At 32.1% G+C, this 14,930-nt stretch overlaps 1 protein-coding gene across 1 annotated transcript; it reads left to right on the forward strand.

The window, feature by feature from the left end:
* The first annotated feature begins 521 nt into the window (after positions 1 to 521).
* LOC112737639 (uncharacterized) lies at positions 522 to 3,181 on the forward strand. Its single transcript, XM_025787624.2, has one exon. It carries the CDS (start codon positions 1,208 to 1,210, stop codon positions 2,519 to 2,521), a length of 1,314 nt encoding a protein of 437 aa, XP_025643409.1. The 5' UTR covers positions 522 to 1,207; the 3' UTR covers positions 2,522 to 3,181.
* Positions 3,182 to 14,930: the final 11,749 nt, after the last annotated feature.

Consider the following 14,930-nt stretch of genomic DNA (forward strand, 5'->3'; position numbering starts at 1 on the left):
AGAATAATTAAATTATTTTTTTTTTAAATTAAAAATGAGACTCAAACTCTAGACTTCTAGATAAATATAGAGATATTATATCATTTGAGCTATAACTCGTTGGCGAATAATTAAATTATTTTACAACATCTTAATCAAACATTTTTTTATATATTGATTGATTAATGAACGATTTTTTTATTTATATAAATGTTATCTATAAGTTTAAAAGACAAAATAATATTAAAAAAAAACCAGAGAAAACAAATCAATAGTATAAATAACGTAATACACAATACCTTTTCATGATTCTAGTAACATCTAAAATCAATCAACTCAACCTTCTAAATTCATATATAAATTTAATTTTGATGTATTTTCAGTATAAAATAATTTTATACGTATATTTAATTATATAATATTAACAAAAAAAACTATATTTTACATTTATTACATAAATAATTATTTAAAAAATAAATACAATTATATGATTGTATAAAATATTTTATATTATCAGTTCATCAAAATTAAACTTTGTACATATGTTTTTTTTTTTTCTAGAACATAAACTAAACTTCCATACTGAAGTGTAAGTCCTCAACCAACCAATGAATTTTATTGATTTTTTCTGGTCTTATATAAACCCCACTCACTCTCCCACTCTTTTCCTTCCATACTCTTCCCCTGCTTTCCTTCCACCTTCACTTCCCCAAATTCTTTCATTGCAGAAAAGAAGAAAACACACAAACACATAACTCATAACTTTGCTTCTCTTTTGATTCACGCTTTTCTCTCTCTCTCTTCTCTCCCGTGGTTCTGCGCTTTCTTGCGGTATACACAAAATAAGAAAGAACAGAGTATTGAGAAATGGGTCAATTCAAAGTGAAGACGTTTTTTGGCATCCGATTCTGTTTTTGATTTTGATCGGATCAAGCTTGCAAATCAGAACCCAGATTTCAAAATTCAATATTTTCTTTTCCATTGTTTTTTCCTTATATTCTTTGACCATATCTGATTCTGATTTCCAAAATCCACTTCCTTTTTGTGTTTCGCTTTCATTTTGATTCATATATTTATAATTCGATTTTTCACACTGCACCCTTCTCAATATATCTCTGTTCTATTTGTTGTAAAACAAAACACTGAACAAGAAAGTTCTTGGTGGAGCTTCTGAGAGAGGAGGAGGGAGCTTGAAAGATTATTGAAGATTTCAATTGTTGGTGTGATCATGGCTGCTTCTGCTGCAAGGAACAGTGGTAAATCCACAAAGGATGCTGTTGTTGAAGATTCTCATCATCAAAGGGTAATTGCTGAAAGTGGAAGCCAACAAGATTTGGAGATGATGATGATGGATAAGGGAAAAGGCGTTGAGAGGCGGCAATGGAAGCCAGTTTTTGATGAAGCTTCCATGTCAACCAGGCCTCATAAAAAGATTAATCAATCACCACCATCACCATCATCGTCATTTTTAAAACAACAACCACCTCATTTTTCTTCCTCTTCTTCTTCTTCTTCTTCTTCTTCTTCAAGAATAGTGTTCCCTTTTGCATTTGAAGGCTCTCAAACTCAGAATCAAGCAATGCAATTCCCACACCAATTTGGAACCACAAACATGCCTCTCTTCCATCCACCACCACCACAAATTCAGCCATCACAACTACCATTACATCAAAACATGATATCTTTTGGGTCTCAACACCAACAACACCTTCAAAATCTTCAGTATTGGAGTGACACACTGAATCTAAGTCCAAGAGGGAGAGCCATGGCCATGATGAACAACAGAATAGGGCCTGATGGAAGGCCATTGTTTTCGCCTTCACCTCCGGTGCCTTTGAATGCTACAAAGCTCTATAGAGGTGTGAGGCAGCGCCATTGGGGGAAATGGGTAGCAGAGATTCGCCTCCCTCGCAATAGGACTCGCCTATGGCTTGGGACATTCGACACGGCTGAGGACGCCGCCATGGCCTATGACCGCGAGGCCTTCAAGCTTAGAGGGGAGAATGCTAGGCTAAATTTCCCTGAGCTCTTTCTCAACAAGGAGAAAGATCAATCAACAAAAATGGCACAAGATTCTTCTTCTTCTTCTGCTTCGGCATCAAAGGTACCAGAGGCAGAGCAGCCAGAGCCAGAGCCGGAGCCAGAAGAAGACATCACTATGCAGCAGGATTTGAACACTGAGAGCGTGCCGCCGCCGCCAGCGCCACCATTGCCTCCGGCTTCAATGATTGATGACAATGCTGATAATGATTCAGGAGCTCCGCAGTCTCAGGAGTTGGTTTGGGGGGAAATGGCTGCTTGGTTTAATGCAATTCCTGCAGCTTGGGGTCCTGGTAGTCCTGTGTGGGATGATTTGGACTCAAACAACAATCTTCTGTTTCAATCACAAATTCCATTTATGAATCACAATCAGCAAGAATTCAATGACGATGATGATCCTGAAGCTCATAGAACAATAGAAGGAGATAATAACAGAAAACCAGGTTCTTCTTCCTCTTCTTCTTGCCCTGTTAGACCCTTCTTCTGGAAGGATCAAGATTGAAACTTCACTCCAAAGTTTGGTTCTTTTCAGTGATCAAAATTGTGGGTCTTATTCATCTCTTGAAGATTCTTCTTATCAGATAATAATTCAAACTTCTACACCTTTCACATATTAGTGACAAATTTGATCACCAAAACCCACCAAACTTCTATTCTAATTTCTCACTGGTTGCAGATATTTCATAAAACAACCTGTGAATCTTGGATCCTTGAAGCATAGTTTTTCACTACTTCAAAATTTTCTGCTGTAATAAAGGCTGCATATTTTTATAGGCCTTTCAGCATATGCATGGTTCATACTTTATGACTTATGAGCCTTATAGTTATATTAAATATACCCTTGTCCCTAGTGGTAATTTTCATTTTTCTATTTTTTAATCTTAGTTCATTTACATCATTTGTTGCCTTTTATTATGTAGTAGTTGTAGTTTAGCATGACCAAGGTTGAAGGAGACGTTTTTGTGATTTCCTTCTCCAATGGTCCAACCCATTATGAGCTATTTATTTTTCAGCTCCAAGGGTGTGATTGTATAATATTACTACTTAATTTTATAGTTTATGTACATTTTCATGCTGCTTCTAGTTTGAACTGGTATAATGTAATGTATCCTTTCTAGTTCTAGTCATTAACAAATCAAGAACCATGTAGAATTTTAATCCATGTTATTGGAAGTTTTTATTCTTTGTTTATGGAATGGTCGTCCATAAATGAAGTAACATTTAACACTTCGGATCCCCCCCCTCCCTTAAACATCCAAAATGAAGTAATAAAAAGCTGAGATTCTCATTGAACACAATATTTGTGAAGTGTATTCCACTAATCATAACAACACAAACATGTGAGTTGTGACTATTTTTTAACTAAAAGGATCTTGTATATTTTTTATAGGCTCCCGAATTTTAGAGTAATGCTGTACATTCAAGTGTTTTTATAAATTAAGTCTAATTAAATTAAACAATAAGACCTAAAATAATGTTAATTATAACTGATTTTTATTATATTATACTAATTTTGTTAGACTTAATTAACAAAAAGATTTTGACGTGTAGTATTATTTTAAATTTTATTATCAAAATTTAATGTTTTTTTGTGACTAAAATTTAATGATTTGATATAATAAATTATGATTGCCTTTTCTGCACTAATTTTTTTTAATTTGCAAAATTCTAACTCAAGACTAAAATTGAAAATGAGTCAAACTAATTCGTGAGCTAACTCGAATTCGACTAGTTAACAGCTTAATCAGCTAAATTCATGAACTTGTAAGCTAAGTTTGAACCTAGATTTGAGCTCATATATTAAATGAGCTAAATTTAAATTTCGGTAAACTTGACTCATTGACTCGTAAGCTTACTCGATTATATAGTACTTATTATAATTACTTATATTAAATAATATATTATGAATTTTATACTTTTAATTTATAGTAATAATATATAATTTTACATATGCATAATTTTAGGGTAAAGTGTGATTTTGGTTCCTAATGTATAAGTTGAAAATTTTTCCGTTTCGAACCTTTTTTTGCATACAAAAATTGTCCATAAACTTTAACGTATTAAAATCATCTTTACCTTAGGGACCAAAATTATACGGAGGTGGTGACGACAGCGAAGCAGAGGTGAATCGTGGACAGCTTCTTCTTCTTCTTCTTCCCTTCCTCCTTTTTCTTCTTTCCTTCTCCCTTTGCAGGAGCAGAAACACTTTCTTTCTCTTATTTTTTTTTTTTATTTTATAATTTTTTTGTTATGGGTGATTTGGTCCAAAATTTTAATATTTAAGTAAAAAGGACGATTTTAAAACTTGGTTTTAAACCTTAGGGACAATTTTGTATGCAAAAAAAGGTTGGGGACGAAAAAAAATTTCGGCCTATACCTTAGGGACCAAAATCGTACTTAACCCCATAATTTTATATATAATTATTATAGACGATATAAATTATAATTAATAGATAAACAACATGTATAATAGATAATTTTTTTATATATAAGTTATAATTATGCCAATGAACTCTAACTCAAATGGCATAATATCTCCATTTTCATTTAGAGATCTCGAATTTGAGTTTCATTTCTATCTTTAAAAAAAAAGTTATAATTTGTTTATATAAAATTATAAAGGGTTAATACTCAAATTCATCCCTAAAAGATCATGCGATCTTCATTTTCGTTCTTGAATGATTTTTTTAATCAAATTAGTCCCTAAAAAATAAAATGTAAGTCAAATTAGTCATTTTGTCAGAAAGTGTCATGTGGCATGATGACGTGACACGCCACATGACAGGTCAACGACAAGTGGCACGCCACATGGCAGGTCAGCGACACGTGGCAGGTCAGTGCCACGTGGTATGCCACGTGTCACTTGACATGTAAAAAAGTTTTTAATAGTCAAAATAGTCCTTGAAAGTCTAGACATAAGTTATTTTCATCCCTCAAATTTTAAAAATTAGTCAAACTAGTCCTTATATATTTTTTTTATTTTTTCTTCATAATATTAAATTTGAAATATTTTTTGATACTACTAATTTTAATAGAAATGTAATTGACAAACAAAACATTAGTAATCGTATATTTTCTTCTTAAAAATTTTTTCAATAAAATTATCTCTCTCCTTTAATTCTTCTCAAAATCTCTCTTATTCTTTTCTATTCTAAAACATTTTTCTTACATTATTACATTTTGCTGGAATATATATATATATACTCAAAATTAAAATGTATGTATTTATTAACCTAAACAAAGTTATATGCTCAAAATCAAAATTTATGTATGTTAAACTAAATAAAGTTGTACCACTATTTTTTTTTTCTACTACATCTTTTTAAAACATATAGGATGTAATGGTATAACTTACATATAGGATGTAATACTATAATGAAAAAAAAAAGATGTAATAGAAAAAAATAGTGATATAACTTTGTTTAGTTTAACATAAATAAATTTTGATTTTGAGTATATAACTTTGTTTAAGTTAATAAATACATACATTTTAATTTTGAGTATATATATATTCCAGCAAAATGTAATAATGTAAGAAAAAGATTTTAGAATATAAAAGAATAAGAGAGATTTTGAGAAGAATTAAAGAAGAGAGATAATTTTATTGAAAAAAAATTTAAGAAAAAAATATACTATTACTAATGTTTTGTTTGTCAATTATATTTCTATTAAAATTAGTAGTATCAAAAAATATTTCAAATTTAATATTATGAAAAAAATAAAAAAATTATATAAGGACTAGTTTGACTAATTTTTAAAATTTGAGGGATGAAAATAATTTACATCTGGACTTTCAAGAACTATTTTGACTATTAAAAACTTTTTTACATGTCAAGTGCCACGTGTCACTGACCTGCCACGTGGCATGACACGTGTCGCTGGCCTGTCACGTGACACTTTCTGACAAAAGACTAATTTGACTTACATTTTATCTTTCAGGGACTAATTTGATTAAAAAAATCATTCGAGGACGAAAATAAAGATCGCGTGATCTTTCATGGACAAATTTGAGTATTAACCCAAATTATAAATTATATTCATATTATTTAAACTAAGTGGTGAGTGTTTTATGAGCCAAATTAAATTTTTGCCCAACTTAATTTGATTCATTTCCAACCATACTCAAGATCATTAAAAAATAATATCAATTGTTCAAATGATCCAATATTACCAAAAGGAAAATTTAAGTTGTCAAACTAAATGCGGTTATAGATAAAGATAATGATGAACTAATATGACATATTGACATGCATGCATTAATAGTGTGATGTAATGTAACCTTATACACTTGCACCAAGCATATCTATATATCTAATTTAAGATTTAAAACCTTCGGTGAAGAATGAAGATAATCTTTGACTTCAAGAAACTTACATACCAAGAAGGTAAGAATACAGTATTATTTTAGGATCCCTGAGAATTTCTTGTAAGCAATGGCACTTTGCTTGACCACATAATCATTTATCAAATTAGCAACATGACTTCACTTTATTTAAGAGGACAGTTGAGTTGGATGAAATAAATAAATAAATGACTCCATTGCTTTCCCATTTTATTGACATTTGACCATATCTACTAAGTTGATTTTTTTTTTTAATTAATGATTTGATTTAGAATTTGATTTCATTATATTCATCTAATTTTGTATACTGCACGACTGACTTCAAGAGGTGATGTGAATGAGATCCATTAGCGCGGATAAAATATGAGAGAAACTTATAACCAAAAAAATGGTAGGAAGAAACTCTATAGTTTGTGAACCAAACATAATTAAGATTTCAAATTAACTAGATTAAGATTTACTTTCTTGCAACTAATTTGTGCCTAGGGTAGTTACTTCACTTGTTCATTTAATTAAATTTTAAAAATTTAAATTTTGATTTGTACAGTAATATATTGATCAACAATAAATTTTTAAATATAACTCAAATTCATAACAGACAGGAATGAATCTAAAAATATTATTAGGAGTCAATAATATATATAATATTAAAAAAATATGAAAAAAGTATATAATATAAGATGTATTATAAAAATATATCAATAGAAAATATATTTTAAAGTATAAAAGATATGTCTGTACTTTTTACTAAGGAAGTGATCGATTCTTTGTATCATAAAATTTATCGATAATAAAATCTGTATCAAAATTTTCAGTAATTTTCTTTTCAATGTAATTAAAAGACAATTAGCAAGAAATTAATTTTCTACGTTGTTTCTGAGTTATTCTTCACAATATTCATAGTTGAAAAATATCTCTCAATTGTAATATTTAAAAAAAAAGAATTAATATAAAACGAATTAAGAAAGACGATCATAAAAAAAATCCACTTTATGTAATTTAAAAAATTTTATTTAACTAAAAAATAATAGTAATAATATCTTTTTTAGAATTTTTTAATATTATTACTTATTTTTAGATATTAAAACTTTTTAATATTTAAATTGAATTAGACTTTTATTTATAATAAACTAAATATTAAATATATTTTTTTAAAAATTAAACCATACTTAATACCTTATTATTATTATTATTATTATTATTATTTTAAGTTGGAGGATCTGAGACCTCCACTCATTTCTCTCTAGGGGTGAGCATGGGTCGGTTTGGTTCGGGTTCAAGGTAAAATTAGAACCAAACCAATTAAAATGTAATTGGCTTGGTTTGGTTTGGATTTGTGTTTTTTTGTGTATGTATTTGGACCAAACTAAACCGATTAAGAATGGATTGGTTCAGTTCGGATAATTGGGTACCCGATGACTTTGAAATTCATAAAAAAATCCAAATTTTTATCTTAAAAATTCAGCAAGTACAATAAACATGTAACATCAATAGAAATAATCCAAACATGTTAAACACAAAATACATTAAAAACTAAACACATTAAAATCCAAACATATTAAACACTAAACTCATTAAAATCCAAACATATTAAATACCAAACATATTAGAAGCTAAATACAAAAGTGTAATAGAAATATATATTTTTTATTTAATTAATATATGATCGGATTCACGGGTTGGTTCGGGTTCCGCACCCCCAGAACCGATATCCGAACTAATCACTAGAAATAGCCATCGGTTTAGTTCGGGTTGAACTTGATTACCCGTTGGTTCCAGATCCAATTTAATTAGTTTGGTTCGGGTTCGGACGGGTAATCGGGTACCTGCTACCCGTGCTCACCCCTATTTCTCCCTCTATGTCAGATTTTAATGACAAATTAATCTTTATCTTACTAGATTTGAAAAATAAAAAAGAATTATTTCCTTACATTAATGGCATGTCAAACATACCCTTCTACAAAATAAAGTATGAGATTTCAAGTAAAATTAACCTAGCAGCACTATATTCAGTTATTTGCGAAGCTCAAATATAAAGAAAAGTATCTATTGCTAGATAAAGAGTGAAGACATGTTTTCATGTTTAAAGTAAAACTTGAATTCTAAACCTCTTGGTTAACAAAATGATAATAAATTAGTACTGTTATATAATTGATGATCAGCAATGTTGAGCTCTACCATTCTTATCTTACATCAATTGTAAATTTTTTTTTTCTAAAATTAGAAATGACATTTTAATTCAAAACTTTTAAATAAGAATAGAAATATTATACCATTTAAATTATAGTTCGTTGACAATTATAAATTATTTTTTAAAACCTCTATCTCCAAATATAATATACGGATGAAGAATATAGTTCTAGTTTGATAGTGTCCATTAGGAATCCCACCAAATAGGGAATACCGAATTGTCTCAATTTTTTAAGTCTTAAACGATGATTTGATTGAGTAATAAGGACAAAAGTAAGTAACAACTTTTCACATTAATTATTGTAATTAATATACATATCTTAGAACAAAGATTGACTGGTTGATGGAAGGATGTGGGCCCATTCACCGGCCCATGAGATCATCTACATTTCTTAATCGTGACGGTAGGACATCTTTGAGTTTTCTACCTTTCTTAACCAATCTATTATTTTATGTGTTGACCCATATATGGAAGATATGATTAATTTATTCAAAATGATAAATTATAGAGACTATTAAAGCTAATAGCATAAGATTTTTATTAAAGAACTAGTATGGAAGCTGTGTGATTCAAAGCCACACCTTATATTGTACGACTCAATGGTATGTATAAGTCAATAGAATTCGTTGACACAGTTTTCCTGGAAAAAAAAAAACTAATATTAACTTAGATTTTGTTGGGATAAACATGAAATGAATGCCCATTTATCAATTGGGCGGTTAATAATCTTTCCCATGCAAAGATTTATTTTCAAGGAAGAAATTTGAAGACCAACCTTTAATGAAGGTTGATTTTGTACTACTATAAATAAGGCATCATAGCCTTTACGTATAACACACAACAAGAAATAAAAATACTCTCTCTTTTCTTTCTTACACAGAAGCAAGAAATCTATTCCCTCTTTATGCTACAATCAAATACTATTCTCCTTATATTTCTACTACAATTCTTTCTCCTATTTTATTTTATAAGTATTTTAAATTCTATTTTCTATTACTCTTTACATATAATATTAATAGCAATATTAACCATCTTTATTATATTGAAATTGCAACAATAAACAGATGCGATTCTCTCTCTCTTTATTTTTAATACTTCTTTCTATCTTTGTATATATATACACATTACAACATATAATATTATTATACATATATAAATTATTATTGGGCTAATTATTTTAATACTAGAGTCTTCTATTTGTACATCTCTATTATATATATCTTTTATTTCACAACACGTTATCAGCACGAGACTCTGATCAAATCTTTAGGAAGACTCAGGTAACAAATTTTCATTATGTCGAAACTCTCTCATCTTGAATTCAATGCTCTCGATATATCTGGAAACAATTATTTATCATGGATACTAGATGCTGAAATCCATCTTGATTCAATGGATCTTGGAGATACCATTAAGGCTGAAAATAATGCATCCCAGAAGGATAAAGCTAAAGCCATGATTTTTCTCCGTCGTCATCTTGACGAAGGATTGAAAAATGAGTATCTTACATTAAAAGATCCTGCAGATCTTTGGAAAGACCTTGAAGAAAGGTATAATCATCAGAAAACGGTGATACTTCCTCAGGCCCGATATGAATGGACGCATTTGCGTTTACAAGATTTTAAATCTATAAATGAATATAATTCTGCAATGTTTCGAATCACCTCACGAATGAAATTGTGTGGGGAAAAAATAACTGATCATGATATGTTGGAGAAAACTTTCTCAACCTTTCATGCCTCGAATGTGCTCCTGCAGCAGCAGTATCGAGAGAAAGGGTTTAAGAAATATTCTGAGTTAATTTCTTGCCTTCTTGTTGCCGAACGCAACAATGAGTTGTTATTGAAAAATCATGAAGCGCGCCCAGCTGGCGCCGCCCCATTTCCTGAAGTAAATGCGGCAAATCATTACCCCAGAAGAGGTAAATGGCAAGCTTTTAATAACAAGAAAAATTATGGAAGGAAAAAGAATTATGTTCAAAAGAGAGGATCTCACCAGAAGTGGGACAAAGAAAAGAATATCGGGCAGAATAAATCAACCGAGGAGAAGTGTTTCCGCTGTGGTGGAAAAGGCCATTGGTCTCGTACCTGTCGTACCCCAAGGCACCTAGTCGATCTTTACCAGGCATCTTTGAAAAAGAACGACAAAGGAAAGGAAACAAATTTTGTTTCAAATGATGCTGAGAACTCCACCACTCATTATGATGTATCTGATTTCTTTGAGGATCCTGAAGGAAATATTGGTCATTTGATCAATGATGGAATAGTTTAATCTATGGGATTGTGAAGTATATAAATAATGTAAAGAACTTATTGTTAAGTTTTATTTTCTATGTATTTAAGTTTCAAATGTGATGTACATAAATAATGAAATATTAATATTTATGAATTTTGAAATTATTAATTGTGTCAAATTTTAAAATAAAATTTCAGTATATGACATTATTTTATGTACAGTGTTTCTTAGAAAAATAATTCTGATCAAGTATTCAATTTAACTGTGCATACTACTCATTTAATTATTATTTGTTTTTTGAAGAATGGCAAGGATATGTAATGAAGATGTATGCCTTGCGGATAGTGCAAGTTCACACACTATTCTCAAAAGTGATATATATTTTACCCATCTTGTGCCAAAAGAGGAATATGTTAACACTATTATTGGCTCAGGCAATGTGATAGAAGGCTCCGGAAGAGCTATAATTTTGTTTCCTGGAGGAACCAAATTTATAATAAATAATGCACTATTATCTACCAAGTCTCTGAGAAACCTGTTGAGTTTCAAAGATATTCGCCGAAATGGATATCATGTTGAGACGATGAATGAGGGAAATCATGAGTATTTATGTATAACAACTCATGATTCAAATAAGAAAGTTATATTAGAAAAATTACCCTCTCTTTCATCTGGGTTGTATTATACCAAGATTAGTGCAATTGAATCACATGCCACTGTAAACCAGAAGTTTACTAACTCAAATGAGTTCATAACTTGGCACGACCGATTGGGTCATCCGGGAACAACCATGATGAGAAGAATTATTGAAAACTCTCATGGACATTCACTAAAGAACCAGAAGATTCTTAAATCTAGTGAATTTTGTTGTGCTGCATGTTCTCAAGGGAAATTAATTTTAAGGCCATCACCAGTAAAGATTGGATTTGAGTCCCCTGAATTCCTAGAAAGGATTCAAGGTGATATATGTGGACCTATTCATCCACCATGTGGATCCTTTAGATATTTTATGGTCCTGATAGACGCATCTTCGAGATGGTCACATGTGTGCTTATTATCTTCTCGCAACCTGGCGTTTGCGAGATTACTGGCTCAAATTATTCGATTAAAAGCACAATTTCCAGAAAATCCAATTAAAGCAATTCGTCTTGATAATGCTGGTGAATTTACTTCCCAAGCTTTTGATGCTTATTGTATGGCTAATGGAATAAGTGTTGAACATCCAGTAGCTTATGTTCACACACAAAATGGGTTAGCAGAATCACTTATTAAGCGCCTCCAATTAATTGCTAGACCCTTGCTTATGAGAACAAATCTCCCAACCTCGGTTTGGGGGCATGCTATTTTACATGCCGCAGCACTTATTCGTTTGAGGCCAACGAGTTATCATCAATTCTCTCCTATACAATTAGCTTTTGGCCAGCAGCCAAATGTTTCCCATTTAAGAATATTTGGGTGTGCGATATATGTTCCCATTGCACCACCTAATCGCACCAAAATGGGACCTCAAAGAAAATTGGGGATATATGTTGGATATGATTCTCCCTCTATAGTGAGGTATCTTGAGATACAAACTGGTGATGTGTTTAAAGCCCGGTTTGCGGATTGTCATTTTGATGAATCAAAATTTCCAACATTAGGGGGAGAGAATAAGCTTCCTGAAAAGGAACTTAATTGGAATGCATCATCATTGATGCATTTAGATCCTCGATCAGGGCAATGTGAACTGGAAGTTCAAAAGATTATACATTTGCAAAGAATAGCAAATGAATTGCCTGATGCATTTTCCGATACAAAGAGGATAACCAAGTCGTATATACCAGCGGAAAATGCCCCAATTCGAATTGATGTCCCAGTAGGACAAGTAGCCACTGAAGCAAATTCACGCCAGAAGCGTGGCAGGGCGGAAAATGCCCCAATTCGAATTGATGTCCCAGTTGGACAAACTGCCACTGAAGCAAATACACGCCAGAAGCGTGGCAGGCCTGTCGGTTCCAAAGACAAAAATCCTCGAAAGAGAAAAGAGGTAAATATGATTCCTGTTGAAAAAGACATAGTAGAGACACCCGCAGTTGTCCAAAATTCTGATATAACGCCAGAAGACGTTCAGATACCTGAAAATTGTGAAAATGACGAGATCTCGATAAATTATGTCTTTACAGGAGAGAAATGGGACCGAAATAAGACAATTGTCAATGAAATATTTGCATATAATGTGGCATTAGATATCATGCATGAAAGTAAGGATCTTGAGCCAAGATCAGTTGAAGAATGTCGACAAAGAAATGATTGGCCAAAATGGGAAGCAGCCATGAAGGCTGAATTAGACTCACTTGCAAAACGTGAAGTCTTTGGACCTGTAGTCCGTACACCTGAAGATGTAAAACCTGTTGGATATAAGTGGGTATTTGTGAGAAAACGAAATGAGAAAAATGAAGTTGTGCGCTATAAAGCCCGACTTGTGGCACAAGGTTTTTCACAAAGGCCCGGTATAGATTATGAAGAAACGTATTCCCCTGTAGTGGATGCGATAACATTGCGTTATTTGGTCAGTTTATCTGCATATCATAAACTGCATATGCATTTAATGGATGTGGTAACAGCCTATTTATACGGCTCATTAGATCGTGATATCTATATGAAAGTCCCTGAAGGACTAAAGATATCTAAACCATCCAATGAATATTCGCAAGGGTTATACTCAGTCAAATTGCAAAGATCTTTATATGGTCTAAAGCAATCTGGACGAATGTGGTATAATCGTCTTACTGAGTATCTGGCCAAAAACGGATTCAAGAATGATGATATCTGCCCGTGTGTTTTCATAAAGAAATCTGCATCCGGATTCATTATAATTGCTGTGTACGTTGATGATTTAAATATCATTGGGACTCCTGAAGAGATTCCAACAATTATAAAAATTCTAAAAGAAGAGTTTGAGATGAAAGATCTTGGAAGAACTAAATTTTGTCTCGGCCTGCAGATCGAGCATATAAAAAGTGGGATCTTTATTCATCAAACAACATACACAGAAAAGATCTTGAAAAGATTTTATATGGATAAGTCACATCCATTAAGTACCCCAATGATTGTAAGATCTTTAGATGTGAAAAAGGATCAATTCCGTCCTAAAGAAGAAAATGAAGATATCCTTGGTCCTGAAGTACCATATCTTAGTGCCATTGGAGCACTAATGTATCTTGCTAATAATACGCGACCCGATATATCATTCGCGGTGAATTTACTAGCAAGGTATAGTTCCTCTCCAACCAGAAGACATTGGAGTGGAATCAAGCAAATTTTTCGATATCTTCATGGGACGGTTGATATGGGATTATTTTATCCCTATGGATCCAAGTCACAACTAGTTGGCTATGCAGATGCCGGATACCTGTCTGATCCACATAAAGGGAGGTCTCAAACAGGATACCTGTTCACATATGGTGGTACAGCTATCTCATGGAGGTCCACGAAACAAACGATTGCAGCAACCTCCTCTAATCATGCTGAAATACTGGCGATTCATGAAGCTAGTCGCGAGTGTTTTTGGCTGAGGAGTTTGATTCAATATATTATGTCATCATGTGGACTGATTGATCATAAGATAGCTCCAACTGTCCTGTTTGAAGATAATACAGCATGCATTGCTCAACTTAAGGGTGGATACATCAAAGGTGATAGAACAAAGCATATTTCTCCCAAATTCTTTTTCACTCATGACCTTCAAAATCAAGGGACAATTGATGTCCAACAGATCCGTTCAAGTGACAATCTGGCAGATTTATTCACAAAGTCACTCCCGAAATCCTCCTTTGAAAGATTGGTACATGAGATTGGAATGCGCCGATTTCGAGACATTAGATGATGTCGGCAAGAGGGGGAGACTGTACTCTTTTTCCCTTGGTCAGGTTTTTTCCCATTGGGTTTTTCTTGACAAGGTTTTTAATGAGGCAGTCCCCATCACTAAAGGATATTGTACTCTTTTTCCTTCACTAAGGTTTTTTCCCATTGGGTTTTCTTTAGTAAGGTTTTAACGAGGCATAATCCTTAATGGGCATTCAAGGGGGAGTGTTGGGATAAACATGAAATGAATGCCCATTTATCAATTGGGCGGTTAATAATCTTTCCCATGCAAAGATTTAT

The sequence above is a fragment of the Arachis hypogaea genome, chromosome 13 (assembly GCF_003086295.3).
Source record: "Arachis hypogaea cultivar Tifrunner chromosome 13, arahy.Tifrunner.gnm2.J5K5, whole genome shotgun sequence".
Classification (NCBI taxonomy): domain Eukaryota; kingdom Viridiplantae; phylum Streptophyta; class Magnoliopsida; order Fabales; family Fabaceae; genus Arachis; species Arachis hypogaea.